The sequence below is a fragment of the Microtus oregoni genome, unplaced genomic scaffold, assembly GCF_018167655.1.
Source record: "Microtus oregoni isolate MIOR12 unplaced genomic scaffold, Mior012 000028F_ref0000031, whole genome shotgun sequence".
NCBI classification, from domain to species: domain Eukaryota; kingdom Metazoa; phylum Chordata; class Mammalia; order Rodentia; family Cricetidae; genus Microtus; species Microtus oregoni.
Window position 1 is genome coordinate 12,946,043 of NW_024543087.1, and position 16,391 is coordinate 12,962,433.

Below are 16,391 nucleotides of genomic sequence, written 5' to 3' on the forward strand. Positions count from 1 at the left end.
GATCACCTCCAAGGACAGATTTGGTCTGTCCTGATCTAGCTGGTTCTCCTCTGCAGTTAGAGGAAAGAATGGGGTTTGGTGTGTTGTTATTATTTTTTCAGATATATATTTTTATGTGGCATGAATTCTTTGCCTGCAGGTATGTATGCACCATATGCCTGCCTGGTGCCCACGGAGGTCAGAAGAGGGCCTTAGATCCTCAGGTACTGGAGTTAAAGATGGTGAGTATCTGTGTAGGTGCTGGGAATTGAACCAGCAGCAAATGCTCTAAACTGCTGGGTCATCTCTTCCGCAGCTGTGCTGTTGGTTTGCAAACTTATAAGGCCTTCCTAGCCTCTTCGGTCTTGCAAATTCCCAGTGTTCCTGTCTCCACGGTAAATCTCGATGTCCAGGCCAACCTCTCCCTCCGTATCTGCCACTTCCTGGTCACACTGTTGTATTTGCAGCCTTTGGCGGGTTGCTTTAAGACTGTGATGTGCACAGTAACTCCCCAAAGCCTCGGGTTATTTATGTTCCCGGCTCTCCGGCACTTAGCAGGTACAATGCTTGCAGAATGAGTATAAAAAACACTGTGCATTAGTAATGAGATGAATATCACAAAACTGCTAGCTGTAATTCTAAATTAGCATGCAAGGCAATAAGTATCATGACCCTGGGAAACAAGAGTGGGGCAAAATAATATTCGGCGGGAATATCACCTGAAAGGAATTTACATTAAACTGAGAAACTGATCCTCATGGGGGAAGTGAGGGCTAACGATGTGAAATGTCCAAGGACAGAAAGAAAGCCTGAGGTGGCTCTGAGCTGTTGGGTAGGATTGCAAGGGAAAGGCAGTGATCAAAGAGAGCAGTGGAGAAGGAGTGTGCACGCGCGCGCGTGCTCTGGTGTAGGGTGACTGGAGTGTGGGGTGATGAGAATAAAAACATGCTGCTGGTGCTTTGCATTGTGTCACCCAAAGAAAGTTCTGTGTTTGCCAGATGCTTCGGGAGCCCCTGCAGTCCGGAGGGGCCGATGTGTAGTCTGTCGCCCCCGTGCGGCGGGAGCACGTACTGCATAGCACCGGCGGGAAACTTTACCACCAGAGGGCACTAAAGGCTTAAGCTCCCAATGGGCACAGACCTGTGATGTCATTTAATTAAGTCTTAGCCAGAGTTCTTTTCACATGAGCTGTGATCAAGCAAAGGACCATCTGTCACTCATTTCAGCAGACCAGGATCTCTCTCTTCTGCTTATTCGTTGCCTACTCCTTCCTTACTGTTCAGGTCAGAGTGACTATTGCTGTTAAAAACACCGTGAGCAGAGCAACGCCAGGAAGAAAGGGTTTATTTCAGCTTCTACTTCCACATCACAGTTCATCCTCGGAGGAGCTCAAAATAGGAACTCAACCGGCCAGGAACCTGGAGACAGGAGCTCAGAATAGGAACTCAAACGGGGCAGGAACCTGGAGACAGGAACTGACGCAGACGCCACGAAGGGGTGCTGCTTACTGGCTTGCTCCTCATGGCTTGCTCAGCCTGCTTTGTTATAGAGCCCAAGAGCAGGGATGGTACTACCCACAATGGGCTGGGTCCTCCTCCATTGATAACTAATTAAGAAAATGTCTTACAGAAGAGACATTTTTCTCTATTAAGCTTCTCTCCTTTCAGATAACACTATTTTGATATAAAACTAGACAGCACGCTTGCTACTTTATAAACTTGTTAGGTCTGGGAAGCTCATTCAAGAACACAATACACAAACACTCATCCCAGGACCTGTACACTGCAGTTGCTCAATGAAGATGACATCTATAAAAAAAAAATTAAACCTCCCAAAACATTGGGGGTTTTGTTTGAGACAGGGTGTCTTTGTGTAGTTTACTGTCCAGAGACCAGGCTGGCTTCAAACTCACAGAGATCCTCCTGTCTCTGGTCTTCTGAGTGCTGGGGTTATCTGCCTCCTGAGTGTTGGGATTAAAGGTTTACACCATCACTGCCCAGCCATTGTTCCTTTGGGAAAGAAAAAAAAAGATGAGAGCAAAAATGTTACCTCTAAATCTATCACTCTCAGTCACTTTGTGAATGAGCAAGCAAGTCAAAAGAAGAAGCCTCCTTCCTGTTCCCCATGGACCTCTAGCCATGGAATTGCTGGACGTGATAGAAGAAGTAGCCTCCTTCCTGTTCCCCATGGACCTCTAGCCATGGAATTGCTGGACGTGATAGAAGAAGTAGCCTCCTTCCTGTTCCCCATGGACCTCTAGCCATGGAATTGCTGGACGTGATAGAAGAAGTAGCCTCCTTCCTGTTCCCCATGGACCTCTAGCCATGGAATTGCTGGACGTGATAGAAGAAGTAGCCTCCTTCCTGTTCCCCATGGACCTCTAGCCATGGAATTGCTGGACGTGATAGAAGAAGAAGCCTCCTTCCTGTTCCCCATGGACCTCTAGCCACGGAATTGCTGGACGTGATAGAAGAAGAAGCCTCCTTCCTGTTCCCCATGGACCTCTAGCCATGGAATTGCTGGACGTGACAGAAGAAGGGTGGAAGGTTACCTAACCAGTTCCAGTTAGGGTGATTTTGGTGTTTGGTAACAGAGAAGCCAGATCAAATTAGCTTAAGTGGAAACCTGCTGGCTCCTGGCTGGGAGGTTCAGAGAGGGTGTAGGAAGTTGTCCTGTCCTAGTGACAATACGCCAGCTAGAAAGATTTCGGGAACCTACAGTAAAATTTCTCTTTCTGACATTTAGATCCTTCCCCATCTCTCTGCCTGCTAAGCCCTAGTCCATTAGCCATCTAAGCCTTCCAAGTTCCTCACTGTCAGACTAATTAAAGAGACCCCACAAATTTGAGAAAAATATGGAAAGGACCAATAATAAAATAACTTCCAGGGAATTAGAGATGGCTAAGGAAAAAAATGTAAACAAAAAGTTAAGGGCCAGCCAAGATGGCTCTGCAGCTAACGTGCCTGTCGCCAAGCCTGAGGGGAGCGGGATCCTCAGAAGCCTATGATGGAAGGAGAGAACTGGCTTCAGGAAGCTGTTCTCTGACCTCCACACACACGCATGACACAAATGTGCCCCACACACGAACAAATAATATAACTTTAAAATTTAGGCTGCTTGTGGTGGTGCACACCTTCTCCAGCTCCCTGGAGGCAGTGGCAGGGGCACCTCTGTTTTACAAAAGAGTGGCCCTGGAGCAAGAAGGGGAACTGAAACCTAAAGTACAGAGACAGTGTGTTGAGAAGAAACCAAAATTAGTGAATTCATTAACTAAACATCATAGAATTAAGAATTATGGCTGGGCAGTGGTGGTGCATGCTTTTAATCCTAGCGCTCGGGAGGCAGAGGCAGGTGGATCTCTGTGTTAGAGGCCAGCCTGGTCTACCACAGAGAAACTCTGTCTCAACACACACACACACACACGCACGCACACACACACACACACACACACACACACTCTAAATAAATAAATAAGAATTCACAAACAGAACAAACACATATAGAAAGGCACACAGACACAAATGTAAATCCTCTCGGTTTTGGGTATTGAACCCAGAGCCTCATGAATGCCAGGCATAGCATCACCCCAACAAAAGTACATCTTAGTGAACTGTTAGAATTACATACCTACATGGCCAACATCCAGGCCATAAAATGCATTTTTATGTCAAAATTTCAAAAACCTGTATCAGTATCAAGCCTGGTCTACAAAGTGAGTCCTGGTTGTCCTGGAACTCACTTTGTAGACCAGGCTGGCCTTGAACTCACTGAGTTCCATCTGCCTCTGTCTCCTGAGTGCTGGCATTAAAAGTGTGTGCCACTACCACCTGGCTCCGTTTTATGACTTTTTAAAGTTTTAAAAGTAAAATATTAGGGCACACTGATGGGGAATCTTTGTCAACTAATTATCTTTAAGAGGTGGAACCAAGTTAGGGTGTGGTTTTTCTGGGACCCAGAAAAAATGCCACACAGCTCAGGTGCGCTCTCTCTGTGGTTCCCTCGCAGCACAGCTGAGCTTGGACTTTTTGTTCCTGTTTCGTGAGTTTGCCCCTTATAATAAATAAAATATAATTGTTTTACCTTTTAGCTAGCCTGGTTATTTCTCAACCCGAGATAATTCAACAACACATAATTCTTCATAGTCAATGGGGAAATAATTTTGAACTTAGAAATCTACACTTAGCAAGCTGGCTATTAGGATGGATTCAAAGGGCTTCCTTATTATTGGTTCTTTCTGAAGGAGATAATCAGAAACATCAGTCAAGAAACAAGTGCACGGTGTGCGTAGAAAAGAGGTGGCAGAACCAGTCCTGCTAATCATGGGAAAGAAACCAGACTGGCACCTTGCAGTATTTGTGGCTAAGTTTGAGCTGTGGTGGTCACATGAAGAAATAGAATCCATTTTCCAGTAGTCGTGGGCTTTTTAGATAACTTTTTACACTTGCTTATTTTGTGTGTGGGGAGGGCAGGTATGTGTCATGGGGAAGTCGGAGAACAATTCGTCAAAGTCCGTTCTCTTCTTCCACTATGTGGGTACCAGGGATTGAACTCAGGTCTTCAGCCTTGGCAGCAAGCACCCTTACCCATCGACCCATCTCACAAGCTAACCTTTTCAGTTTTCTACATTGTTCAATGAGCAGTCCAGACCCATGACATTACAAATATAGAAGGCCAGGTAGGTGTGGTGGTGCACACCTTTAATCCCAGTCCTCAGGAGGCAGGCAAGGTGGAATGTTGTGTGTTCAAGGCTAGCCTGGTCTACATATCAAGTTTTAGGCCAGCCAAAGTTGTATCGTGAGAGCTTGTCTCAAAAAAAATAGAAAACAAAAAGAAAGGGCTGGAGAGATGGCTTAGCATTAAAGAGCACTGGCTGCTCTTCCCAAGGACCCGGGTTTGATTCCCAGCACCAACACGATGGCTCACAACCATCTGTAGCTACAGTTCCAGGGGATATGATGCCCTCTTTTGGCTTCTGTGAATACCAGAAACACATGGTGCCCAGAATTACATGCAGGCAAAATACCCATATCCATGAAAATAAATAAACAAAAATTTTAAATCCAGAGTTCACAGAAACTAAAAAGCAGGTGTCGGGGGAGAGATCAAGGAGGCAAAGGATATGAGGAAACCCAAGACACACTGATGAAAACGGATAGAATAAAAATAGATATATATATTCCAGAATAAAATCTAAATCTGTGAAAGTAACTAATAGGAAGAAAACTCAATGGCACGGCTAGGAAAACAAGTCTGTAAAAAGGAGGAAGAAGTGGATACTGAGATACTGAATGGTCAGAACAGGCAACTGGACAGAGCTGATAAACTAAACGCAGCAGGCTGGCAGGATGGCTTAGCGGCTAAAGGTGCTAGCTGTCGAGCCTAACAACTTGAGTTTAATCCCTGGCACCCACATGACGGAAGGAGAGAAACGACTTCCCCAAGTTGTCCTCTGACCCCTACATGTGCAGACCCATGCACGGTAAATAACCCTAGTAAATGTTAAAAAGACAAACCTATTTTTTTAATTTAAAATATAATTCACAATATACAGATATACATGTGAAGCCCCCCCCTCAAAAGCTAATGTAAGAAGATACTATAAGTGGTTATTATTAGAACACACAGAGGCAGGAATAAGGGCCCCAGGCCTCTTAATAGCTCTTTCAGCACTCTGATTTATTATTATTATTTTTTAAATAATCCAGAGATTTGTGTTCACAGAACAAAATGTGTCCTCTTTGCTGAGGACTTCCTTTGTGCTGTTGCCATGGATAAGTTCGTGTCTGCTGCCTGGAGCCACTCATTAAGTGGACCCGGTTGCCAGGGAAACCAGATCTGATACCAAAGGTAACAGCAAGGCCTACTGTTTACCAGGCAAGCTTTCCAATCTAGCTTTCGCTCCTGTGTGATGCTGTCAAGTCATAGGAAACTTATCTCATGGCATTCCCCATGACACTGGCTAAGATGTCACATTGGTCAGCCTTGTCCCTGTCTATGATAAACACGCTCATGAGAAGTGAATACATCTGTGTTCATAATGTCACAAATACCAACCCTTGTGTCCAGCTCGACATGTACACTGGGGATCTGAATTGGGTCCTCAATCTTACAGCCCTCATCTTTTAAAAATAGCATCTATTCTAACTGGTATAAACTTGATTCACTTCTGAAAATATTATGTTTTAATCTTTTTAAAAAAATAATTTATTTAGATTCATTTTATGTGCATTGGTGTGAGGTTGTCAGAGCCCCTGGAACTGGAGTTACAGACAGTTGTGAGCTGTCATGTGGGTGCTGGGAATCGAACCCAGGTCCTCCAGAAGAGCAGTCAGTGCTCTTAACCACTGAGCCATCTCTCCAACCCCTGTTTTAATCTTGTGTGCTTGTGTACTGTCGCAGGCCAGATAGGACACTGGATCCCCTGGAGCTGTAGTTACAGGTTGTGAGCTGCCCAACATAGGTGTGGGAAGCAAACTCTTAATCCCTAAATCATCCCTCCAGTCCCTTGATTCATTAAAAAAAAGAAAGAAAAGAAAAAAAAGTGCATTTCCAAAGGTGCCCAAGAGATGGCTCCCCCAATGCTCACCCTCAAACTGTAACAATTAACTCTTGGTAACAAGCAGGGAAGGGTATGTATGCCTCCAAGAGAGGGCTGAAGATCTACTGACACTGCCAAGAACAGTGTTTGGGCCGTACTCTGTGAGGTAAGGCCAGATGACTGATAACCAGCCTTCCAGGCCATGCTCAGAGGAAGGGACAACAGAGCACCAGAGTGTGTGGGTCCCAAGAGAACCCTCACCATTTTTTATCACACAAAGAGTATTTTTCATATTTATCATATTTATTATATTATTTTGGGTTTTCAAGACAGGGTTTCTGTGTGGCCCAGGCTGTCCTGGAACTCACTCTGAAGACCATACTGGCCTCAAACTCGAGAGATCCGCCTGCCTCTGTCTCGAGTGCTGGATTAAAAGTGTGTGCTACCACCGCCTGGCTTTTTAAATTTAAGTATCTACACTTTCATGGCAAACACCTTACAAGCCCCCACCCCACTAACTTCTTCCGCTGAAACCCTGGCCCTCTACGTGACAGCACAGCAGGAGTGGGGGTATAGCTGTGAGAACGTGGTTGGCACAGACAAGACAAGGCTCTCCTCTACCCGATAGCACAAGGCAGCTCATCAACCAGCAGAAACTGTTGCCAGTGCATCTGGAGAACATTTTCAACTTTCAAGTTTCCAGAGCTACAACCAATGTTTTTTAAGCTGCCACTCGATGGTAATTCGACCCAAGTTTGAACCAACTATGACTTTGCCTTTCAACAGAGTCCTGATTTTCTTCTTATTAGTTGACACCAAGTGTAAACTTTTAAGAACGTTTCTTTCTTTTTTGATTTCATGGCCTGGTGTCTGTCAAAATTGAATTCTTTAACCATGTCAAGTTTCTAACACTTCAGTTGTAAAGTTATAAAAAGATGTGTAGCTTAAAAATCCTTTTTTAAAATTTACACGTTATGTGTCCAAGGATGACCAGGGAGGACAGAGGAGAGCATCAGATCTCCTGGAGCTGGAGTCGAGCATCAGATCTCCTGGAGCTGGAGTTACCTGACCTGGGTGCTGTGAACCAGAAACCAAACTATAGTCCTCTGAAGGAGCGGTAGGAGCTCTTACCTGCTGGGCCTTTTCAGTCTCAGTATCTAATCTCTAACTTTATAACCACTAGTGACACACCAACAATGGCACACTTAGAGGTCCCTGTAGTGATATTTCATTTGTATTTTAATAAAAAGAACAAAACAGCACCACTGGTCAGCCTTACAGATCAGGCAGTGGTGACACACACCTTTGATTCCAGTAGCCACACTGGTTGCCATAGAAACCAGGCAGTAGTGGTGCACTCCCTTAATCCCTGCCTCAGAGAGGAATATAAAACTGAGGGGACGGCTCTCAGACACTCTCATTCTGAGGTTCCTGGAGGCAGGATCGCCACTTCAGACTCAAGTATTACTAAGAGCCAGTGGCTGGCTGTTTTGCTTTCCTGACCTTCAGATTGAACCAGTATTTGTCTCTGGGTTTTTATTAATCTTGCTACAGGTCCCTTGCGGCTGTGCAATTTTAGGTTTAATACAAATACTTCCTCATTCCACTGCCTTCCTAACTCCTCTACCACAGTGCCCAGGACCCACCTAAGCCCCGGGGACATGAACTAGTAACAGAAACAGGAACATCATCACATTGACAAACTCTAATCATAAACTGGAGAACTGCAATTCAAGAACTTACACATTTCTGAAATCAAGATGGCTCTGTGTTTTAATATGTAAAGACCTTTTAAAAGTTGAGCATTAGTGCCGGGCGGTGGTGGTGCACGCCTTTAATCCCAGCACTTGGGAGGCAGAGGCAGGCGGCTCTCTGTGAGTTCGAGGCCAGCCTGGTCTAGAAGAGCTAGTTCCAGGACAGGAACCAAAAGCTACAGAGAAACCCTGTTTCGAAAATCAAAAAAAAAAAAAAAAAGTTGAGCATTAGTGCTCAGTGGGATACTTAATGCATCATAAACCAGTGTTACAGCAGAATGCAGTGAGAGGCAGAGCAGATGCTTTACGTCCTTGAGGCCCTGGAGTCAGTCCCCAGCCTGAAACCAAAACCAAGCTACTCAAAATATAAAACATTTGCCTTACTCCCCAACTGATAAGCACAGCACTTAGTACAGAGTGAGGAGACACAGAGAGAGACAGAGGAATAAAAGACAAAATGTTAAAATGCTAGAAGAGACATCAAGAAGTTATGTGTGGGTAAAGACCATGTAGAAACGGCCAGACGTCAGCTTTGATTCTGTGTTCCGAGTCTGAGTAGAAAGGTGGCATTATCTGACAGACTTTAAAGTAAGGGTCACTCTGCTTCGTGGGAAATAACCTGTATAAAGTAAATAACAGAAGCAAGGTTATCTGCCAAGAACACACCAACCAGAAAGAGTAACACATGCTCACTAAAAGACAGACACAAGGCTTTTAATAGCAATTTTATTAATAATGACCACAAACTGGAAACAATCCAAATATTCATCAACACTGAATGGAGAAACTGGTACAGCAAATGGACATGAACACAGAAATGAAAAATGAGCTGTTACAACCCACACCATAGATTACTCTAGCAGACACAGAGAACAGAAGATAGAGTGTATATAATTACATTGATATAGATTTCAAACAGGCAAAACTGATTGACAGGCAATAAAGGTCAGCCCAGCAACTCTCTGTGAAAGGCAAAGGGCACCGACAGGAGTGACAACTATTTCCTACTTGGATCTGAATGGTGCATTCACAGATGAATAGAAAATCCACTGAGATGGACACTGAGTATTTGTAAACTTTGATCTCAATGAAAAAACAGACATATTTAGAATGATGTAACTAGGGGCCTAGAACCACAAAAATCACTAGTGTTATCTTCCAAATAGTTCATTTTCTTCCCAGCTATGTGGAGGGATTGTACTTCTCCTTGAGCTCTGGTGTGGCTGTGGGATTTGGAGCCTCTGCTATCTGTCAAACTTTCTCTTCTCATTCCCCAAAGTGAGCAGTCAGCTCCTAATGAGTCTGCTTTGTCCTGGGCCACAAGACAGAGGCATTTTAAGCAGAAATTAGCAAACTTTCCCATAATGTACTTTAGACTGTGCAGCACACACACTGTGTCAGCACTCAGATCTACAACTGCAGAGAGATGCAGCCATGAGGGTTCAGGGCAGACACAGCTGCGCCTCAGAACACTGCCTTAGGGGATGAGCCCGGACAGACTGGGCCTGCAGGCTTTAGTCCCTCCCCTACATGAAGCCCTCGACAACCTGCTGCAGACAAGCAGCATTAACTTTTGTAGTTAGTCACCTCATGGCAACCTTGCCAATCCTGATGCAGAACTAAAATACTAAACACGCTGCTTAGCGATTAGCTGGGAGGCCTTCGGGAAGATTGCTACCGGAAGATAGAAAAATAATTACACAAGGGCAATTTATACTAAGGAGAGGCAAAAGTGCCCCCTTCAGATGAATTGGGAGACGGGACAGCTACCCTTTATTTAAAGAAGAAAAAATTACCTTGTGGTGGCTGTTGCCTGCATATGACAAAATGTGTAGGACATGAACTCAGCATTTGGTCAGTTTCAAGACAGAAATTATAAAGTACTTACAGTGTAGAAAGAGACAATTTTTCAAATACAAACTAAAAATGAGAAACTCTTGAACCCAAAGATTGATGAAAACCTAGTTTTGCAACAAGGATCAAATCTCTGGATAATTATCATACCTACTACCAAGACCTCAGAGTGAATTAATTAATTAATGTGACTAGTTAAGAGAATGATGCTAGCTCATCTCTTAAATTGGGCAAAATGGCTTAATGAAAGAGACTCAGGGTCTGGCTTTCCAACATAAGACTGATTTTAAACTTCACAGGTGCATGAAACAAGAAAGCAAGGAGATACAGCAAATCAAAAAGTACATGTTTCCTGGACCTCAGCTGGGGGTTTTCTCCTTGGGGAGATGATGTGGGCATTCCACACATAAGAAAATTAATGAGCTGAGGATCTAGTAGCCAGGATGGCTCAGACAACCTTCTCATAGACAAGTTTACTTACTTTGAAATTCCAGAAGAGCCAGAAATCATCTGTAAAGCAAAGTAACTACTAAATAGCATGCCATTTTCTCCTAGGGTTGACGCCTACAAAAGGAAAAACGGATATTAACTCTTAGGTGGCATTTCTTCAATACTGAAGATAAGTTTTAGATTACTGCACTCAGTTCAATCTAAACAGTTATCCAACCCTTTCCTCTATGTGTAGGTTCCTTTGGAAATTAAAAATATATACAGACTATATTATGGATGTACTTCACACTAGATACAGAGCAAATCTGTGAGTACACCTAGGTTTGCATCCTGACAGTACTATTAATTTCCTAGGGTAAACTCTTAGCCACAGTCACGTAATATTTGAACCACATGCTAAGCACTGCACTAAATTCAAGAAACACAACAGTGAGGTCCCTAGTCACAAATAAGGCGAGCTTCATTTCTTAATCTGCAATAGATGGCGAAGAACTAGCCAGTGAACAGGCAGGATGTCTATGAAGACCAAATGAAGACTGTGAAGGGTTCAAAGGTCATGAAAACCCATACGAGTATTTATTTGCCCAAACATCTGTTCAAATGCCAGCTCTGAACTATTCACTAGAGATCAAACAATGGGTCAGACTTCCCAGTTCCAGTCGAGCACTGACCAATTCGCAGTAAGAAATGCTAAGTAGGAAGGACAAGGGTGTTTAGCAAGTGTAGCTGGGCACCTGGCCTAGAGGGCGCCACCGCAGCCTCTTAGACACATAAAACAAGAGCTGCAAGCTTAATAAGTGTCTACCTCTCTCTTCTGACCGCAATGGGGAAAGCCATGGAGCGGTGTGAGTGGGCTTGGGTGAGGGCAACTGACTGACAACTGTTAACACCTGCTGAAGGGAAAATGAGAGGAAAAGCAGGTTTGGGAGAAAGAGCTAAGATGTGTGGGGAGGCCGGGAGAGAGCAGAGCGTCAGTGATCTAGTAACTAGGACTTAGGCGGAAATCTTCAGGGGATAAGAATTTGGAAATATCTGCAATACAGCTGGTAAAAGTCATAGGAAGAGATGAGAGCAACTAAGGAGGCAAAGTAGGAAAACAAGGCAAGGGAGATTAGGCAGCCTAAAAAGAAGCAAACAAAGCAAGAGATAGACATACTCACACATACACTTAACGAAGAGGTGCCTGTACGGACTGAGAGCACCTGAGGGCTGGTGTCTCTGCAAACCTAGGATGGTTTCAAGGAAGGAAAAACACTGACAGAGATACTGAACTTGGGTGATCTGACTGGCAATATGGGAGACTGGGCAAGCAAATATTTGAGCCAGTGGGAAGGAAAGAAATGGGAACAGCTAAGGACACAGTTGTTTGTCCTATAAATGGCACTTATTTTAACTATATTCACTGATACCACAGGACCAGTAACAACTAGATATCTAAAAGGGAAAAAGGAAAGAAAAAAAGACTGACATGCAACTATAATTACTTAATACAGAAAACGGCAAAACACCTTAATCAAGTGGTTCTCAACCTGTGGGTCATGACCCCTTTGGGTCACATAAGCAGATATTTACATTATGATTCATAAGAGTAGCAAAATTACATCTATGAAGTAGCAATGAAATAATCTTATGGTTGGGGTCACCACAAATATAAACTATATTAAAGGGTCGCAGCATTAGGAAGGTTGAGAACCACTGCCTTAAATAAACAAACAAAAAACCCAAGACTAGTTACAGCAAACTCTCTATTGCTGAGGGTCAATTTAAAAAAAAAAAAAATTCTTAGCTTATATATATATATATGTATCTCCCAAACTCACACAGTGGCTACATAATGCAAACTAATTTTATTATCACCTTAAAGCAAACCACAAGAACTTGACAGAATGCACACGATATTAATATTGAGAGGACTAGGAATAGAAAGTAGAAGCAGCTTTCAGGACTTCCGATCATTCTCCCAAAGAATAAAAGTTCTTGAAGTATTTGCTGTAAAAGGTAGCATACAAAGCTACGGGAAACTACCAGCAGAGTCCTTCGGTTTCAGGTACTTAAGCTTATTCTTGGCTAAGCAAGAGGCCAGCCTGACACTGGCTTCTCCTCTCTGTACCGCTGGAATCAGGCTTCCCTATACGTACGCCATCAGCTTCTACTGGAGACTCTCCCTGTCTCCTGAAATAAGATAATGTGTACTTGGTGGGGAGGGTGCTGGCACTTTGGGAGGGCTGCCTCTTCGTGGCATCAGGCTGTCCTGAAAACCACAGGAGAGATCTTTAAGCTTAAAGGCCAGCAGAACCTTCCAGTAAACAGATAATCAATCACAAAGGTGCCCCCAACACTTTCCAGCACTCTCGGGAAGGAAGGGTTCCACCTCTGGCTGAGAACCACTGATCTGACTTTGGCTCTTAGGCTTGTGTGGCTTAGGCATCAGTTGCTTCTAAATTCGTGGTTGCAATCAGGTTCCTGCACTGTGCAACAGGATAACGTGCTGCAATACTCAGGACAGGGAGTAGCACGGCAGCTCTTAAACTGTACTTGAGGATGGGTTACAAATCGCTGCTGCTTTTACATCAGGCTCACAATGCTGAGCTTTACCGTAAGGTTGACGTCGTCACAGTTAACACGTCTGATAACGTTACAGCACAAAACCAACGTCTCTAAGAATAGGAATTGTTACGGTCTGTGGATAAGGCTGCTTCTTGAGATTTACATATTAATTGTGTACTGTCTTAACTACATAATGTGTAAGACAGCTGTGGAGTAAATCCATTTTCAGCAGCTAACATAATCTGAAATTTGTCATTTCAAAATAAATGTCTCCCTTAAGTATAGTTTCTCTATAAAACATTAATACCCATGCAGAAGAGACAAAGAAGTTAGAACCTCTCATAACTCCTGATCCTGAAGTGGAAAAGCCCTCTCCCACTGTTTCGATAGGGCCAAAATTCTGTCTAGAGTAGAAAAGAGAATTACTGACTGGCAAGGGTTAAGATTTCATACTTACCATGTTTCTTTCAGAGACAGGCTGAAAAAATTGTCCCTAGTTGTGAAATAATAAGGAGCAAACCTCCAATAATCGTTTATTCTTAATTCCTGGTAGTAGAGGCCTAATAAATCAAAATTTTAAGATGATTCTTGCTGCCCCAGGCAAATTTTGACGACTTCCTCCATCTTTAATGTCACCATGAACGGGGTATGTGGGGGTGGGGGCGGAACTGCCAGCTACTTACTTCAGGCTCAGAAATATGCTTCCAAAAACACCCTTAACATCTGTTGGCTAGACAAACACCTCCACTGTGTATACTCCTTTTCAGAAACTTAATTTGTTAGGAGTTTCTGTAAACTGACACAAATACACTTTGAAGGAGTTGGCCATTTCAAACCAGGATCACACTTTTTACACCGTGTCAAAATAAGAGCTGAAACTTTTGGCAAATATCTCCAGAACATCTTAAAACCAGACTTCTAGTTCAACTTACAATATCAATACTAAACGTGTTGAAAAGCAGTTATAACAGAAACGTAAAAGGCAATGACACTTCCATCAAACTAAGTTTCTGGAAGGTGTATTCTTATGTTTCAGTCCCATGTTGCCAAATGTAATGGGGTTTTAAAAGGCAACGTGTCAGAAAGAATTCAATGTTTATCAATTTGGACATCTTGTAATAAGCTCAGTGCTTTCCAACAATCCAAATTAGTAAACGTGAAAGAAAAATCAAACTAATTTTTCCTTTCCAAGTTGAATTGCTGTACTGCAAAGGCTTATGAATCATTTCTTTCTCTCACAAGATCATCCCAACGAGGATCCATTTCGGTTGTGGCAACTCGAAACAGTGCTTGGAGATGCTCGTCGGTCAGGGGCTGGCTCAGTGTGTGTTGGTGTCGAGTTAAATATGAAAAAGCCTTATCACAGATTTGGTTACTGTCAAACAAGGATGCCACCTTATAGGCAACCCCTTTGATAATGGGGTAAGCTTCACCAGACAACCCAGCATAAAACTGTCCCAAGTCTTTGACTCTGTATTCATTCCACAGGTCAGTGTTCGCCTGCAGTTTCGTCAGCTCCACTCGTACTGAAATAGGCGCATATTCAGGCTTAAAGCTAAACGGGTTTGCAAAGAGTTCTAAGTCCTTTTTAATGAACCTGAGGTCCTTAAAATGTCTCTCAAAATCTTTCTGTAGGCGGGAGATCACCATCTGATACCTGTCAGGATCAAATATTTTCTGATCTTCCTTAAACTGCTGTCTAAGTTCATCAACGATTATGCTGAAGGCAGGAAAGTCTGTTAGATTGACTTCCTCCATATGTCTCTGAAGTGAACTCAGCTTACCCTCAAAGGTACAGATTCGTTCAAAGGCGGCGGCGGCGAAGACCTTACTGATCTGCAGTTCTTCACTGATCTCTCGAAGATAATCCATAATATCTACCAAGAAGCCAAAATCACAGAGCCATTGCTTGTCTGAGAAGTGGACTGTTGTGGCCCCCACCGAAACCAAGAAAGCCTCTATTTCTTTTCTTAGTGAAAATATTAGTTTTAACGTCTTGCCTCTTCTCAGCCAGTTGTTCAAACACCGTCCATTAACCCTTTCGCCGTGCTCGGATTCAGACTCTGTTAGTAAAGGCTGGAACTCTGGTCGTCTAACACCTCGGGTCTTAATCATAACTACCCACTCAGATATGGTATTTATGATCTGATTAATATCAACATCGTAAGAACTCAGCAGTTCCAAGTGCAGAAATCCCGAATAGTGGATAACGTTCCAACAGTTGGGGCTCACGGCCTTTTCTCTCATGTAGGAGACCAGTCCCGAGTTCTCGCCGATCATCCTTAGAGTGTGGGTCGTGGTCAGTCCAACCATTCGCTGTAAGCTGAGTCCTGCTGTCTGCAGGGCCTCCAGAATTGCCGACATGAGGGCCCCGACACTGAAGTGATGAGTCAGGTTGACAATCGTCAGAAGATCTTCCTGAACCTCCAGGTCGCGGCCAACGCCACGGATGAAGACCAGGAGGTAGTTCTCATAGGCCACAAAAGCCTGGTCATCCAAAGCGAGGGAATAGGCCTTGAAGTCCCTGGCTCGGTTAAAGAGCTGGCTGCGGAGATTGCTGTCAATGCTCAGAATCCTCTGCCGCGTGATCTCCGGCGATAAATCAATGCCTTCCAGGACGCCGACGTGATCGGGCAGCACCTCCCTCAGCAACACCTCCATGCACTGGTGTACGAAGTCTCCCTCACCCCAGCCGCGACCCTTCAAGGCCAAGAAGCGACAGAGGCCGAGGCCTGCCCGCGTCGCTCTCTCCTCCGGAGTGAGCACGGCCGCCAGGGACCTGTCGCCCTGACGCAGCCGCTCCACCAGGGCCGCGCGCTCCTCGTCCCCTACGAACCGTTCGTAGAATTCGTGTTCGGCCTCGTAGTGGCGCCTCACGTCGCGTTCCCGGGTCGAGGCGACCAGGCGGCGACACACCAGGCACAGGGCTCCGTCGCCCTCCGCAGGCTCCACCACCAAGTAACGCTGGGTCCACTCGGGCCGGAACACGAGAGCTTCGTCGACTTCCATTCTGATCCTCTTGGGCGTCATCCACATTCTGCGGGAGGCCACACGATTACGCCGAGCTCCGAGGCCGCAGCAAACGGGGAGGAGCCCGCCGAGCGCCAAGCACCCCCTGGGGTCTGCGCCAGATCACCCGAGCAGGGGCGCACCAGCCTCAGCCAGGGCACCTCCGTTCCTATTGGCTGGAGATTTCGTATTCCCTTAGCTCTCGGGAACGAACCAATAGGAGGAGCGGACCGTGAACTTTGCCGCGCAAGCGCGTGGCC

General features: G+C 44.6%; 1 protein-coding gene across 1 annotated transcript; it reads right to left on the reverse strand.

Annotated features, from left to right (window-relative positions):
- Nucleotides 1–9,557: 9,557 nt before the first annotated feature.
- Epm2aip1 (EPM2A interacting protein 1) lies at nt 9,558–16,279 on the reverse strand. Its single transcript, XM_041677101.1, has one exon. The coding sequence runs from the start codon at nt 16,156–16,158 to the stop codon at nt 14,338–14,340; it is 1,821 nt and encodes a 606-aa protein (XP_041533035.1). The 5' UTR covers nt 16,159–16,279; the 3' UTR covers nt 9,558–14,337.
- Nucleotides 16,280–16,391: the final 112 nt, after the last annotated feature.

Bases quoted from the DNA above. Each gene is read 5' to 3' on its own strand.
- Epm2aip1 (XM_041677101.1), bottom strand. From the start codon at position 16,158: ATGTGGATGACGCCCAAGAGGATCAGAATGGAAGTCGACGAAGCTCTC.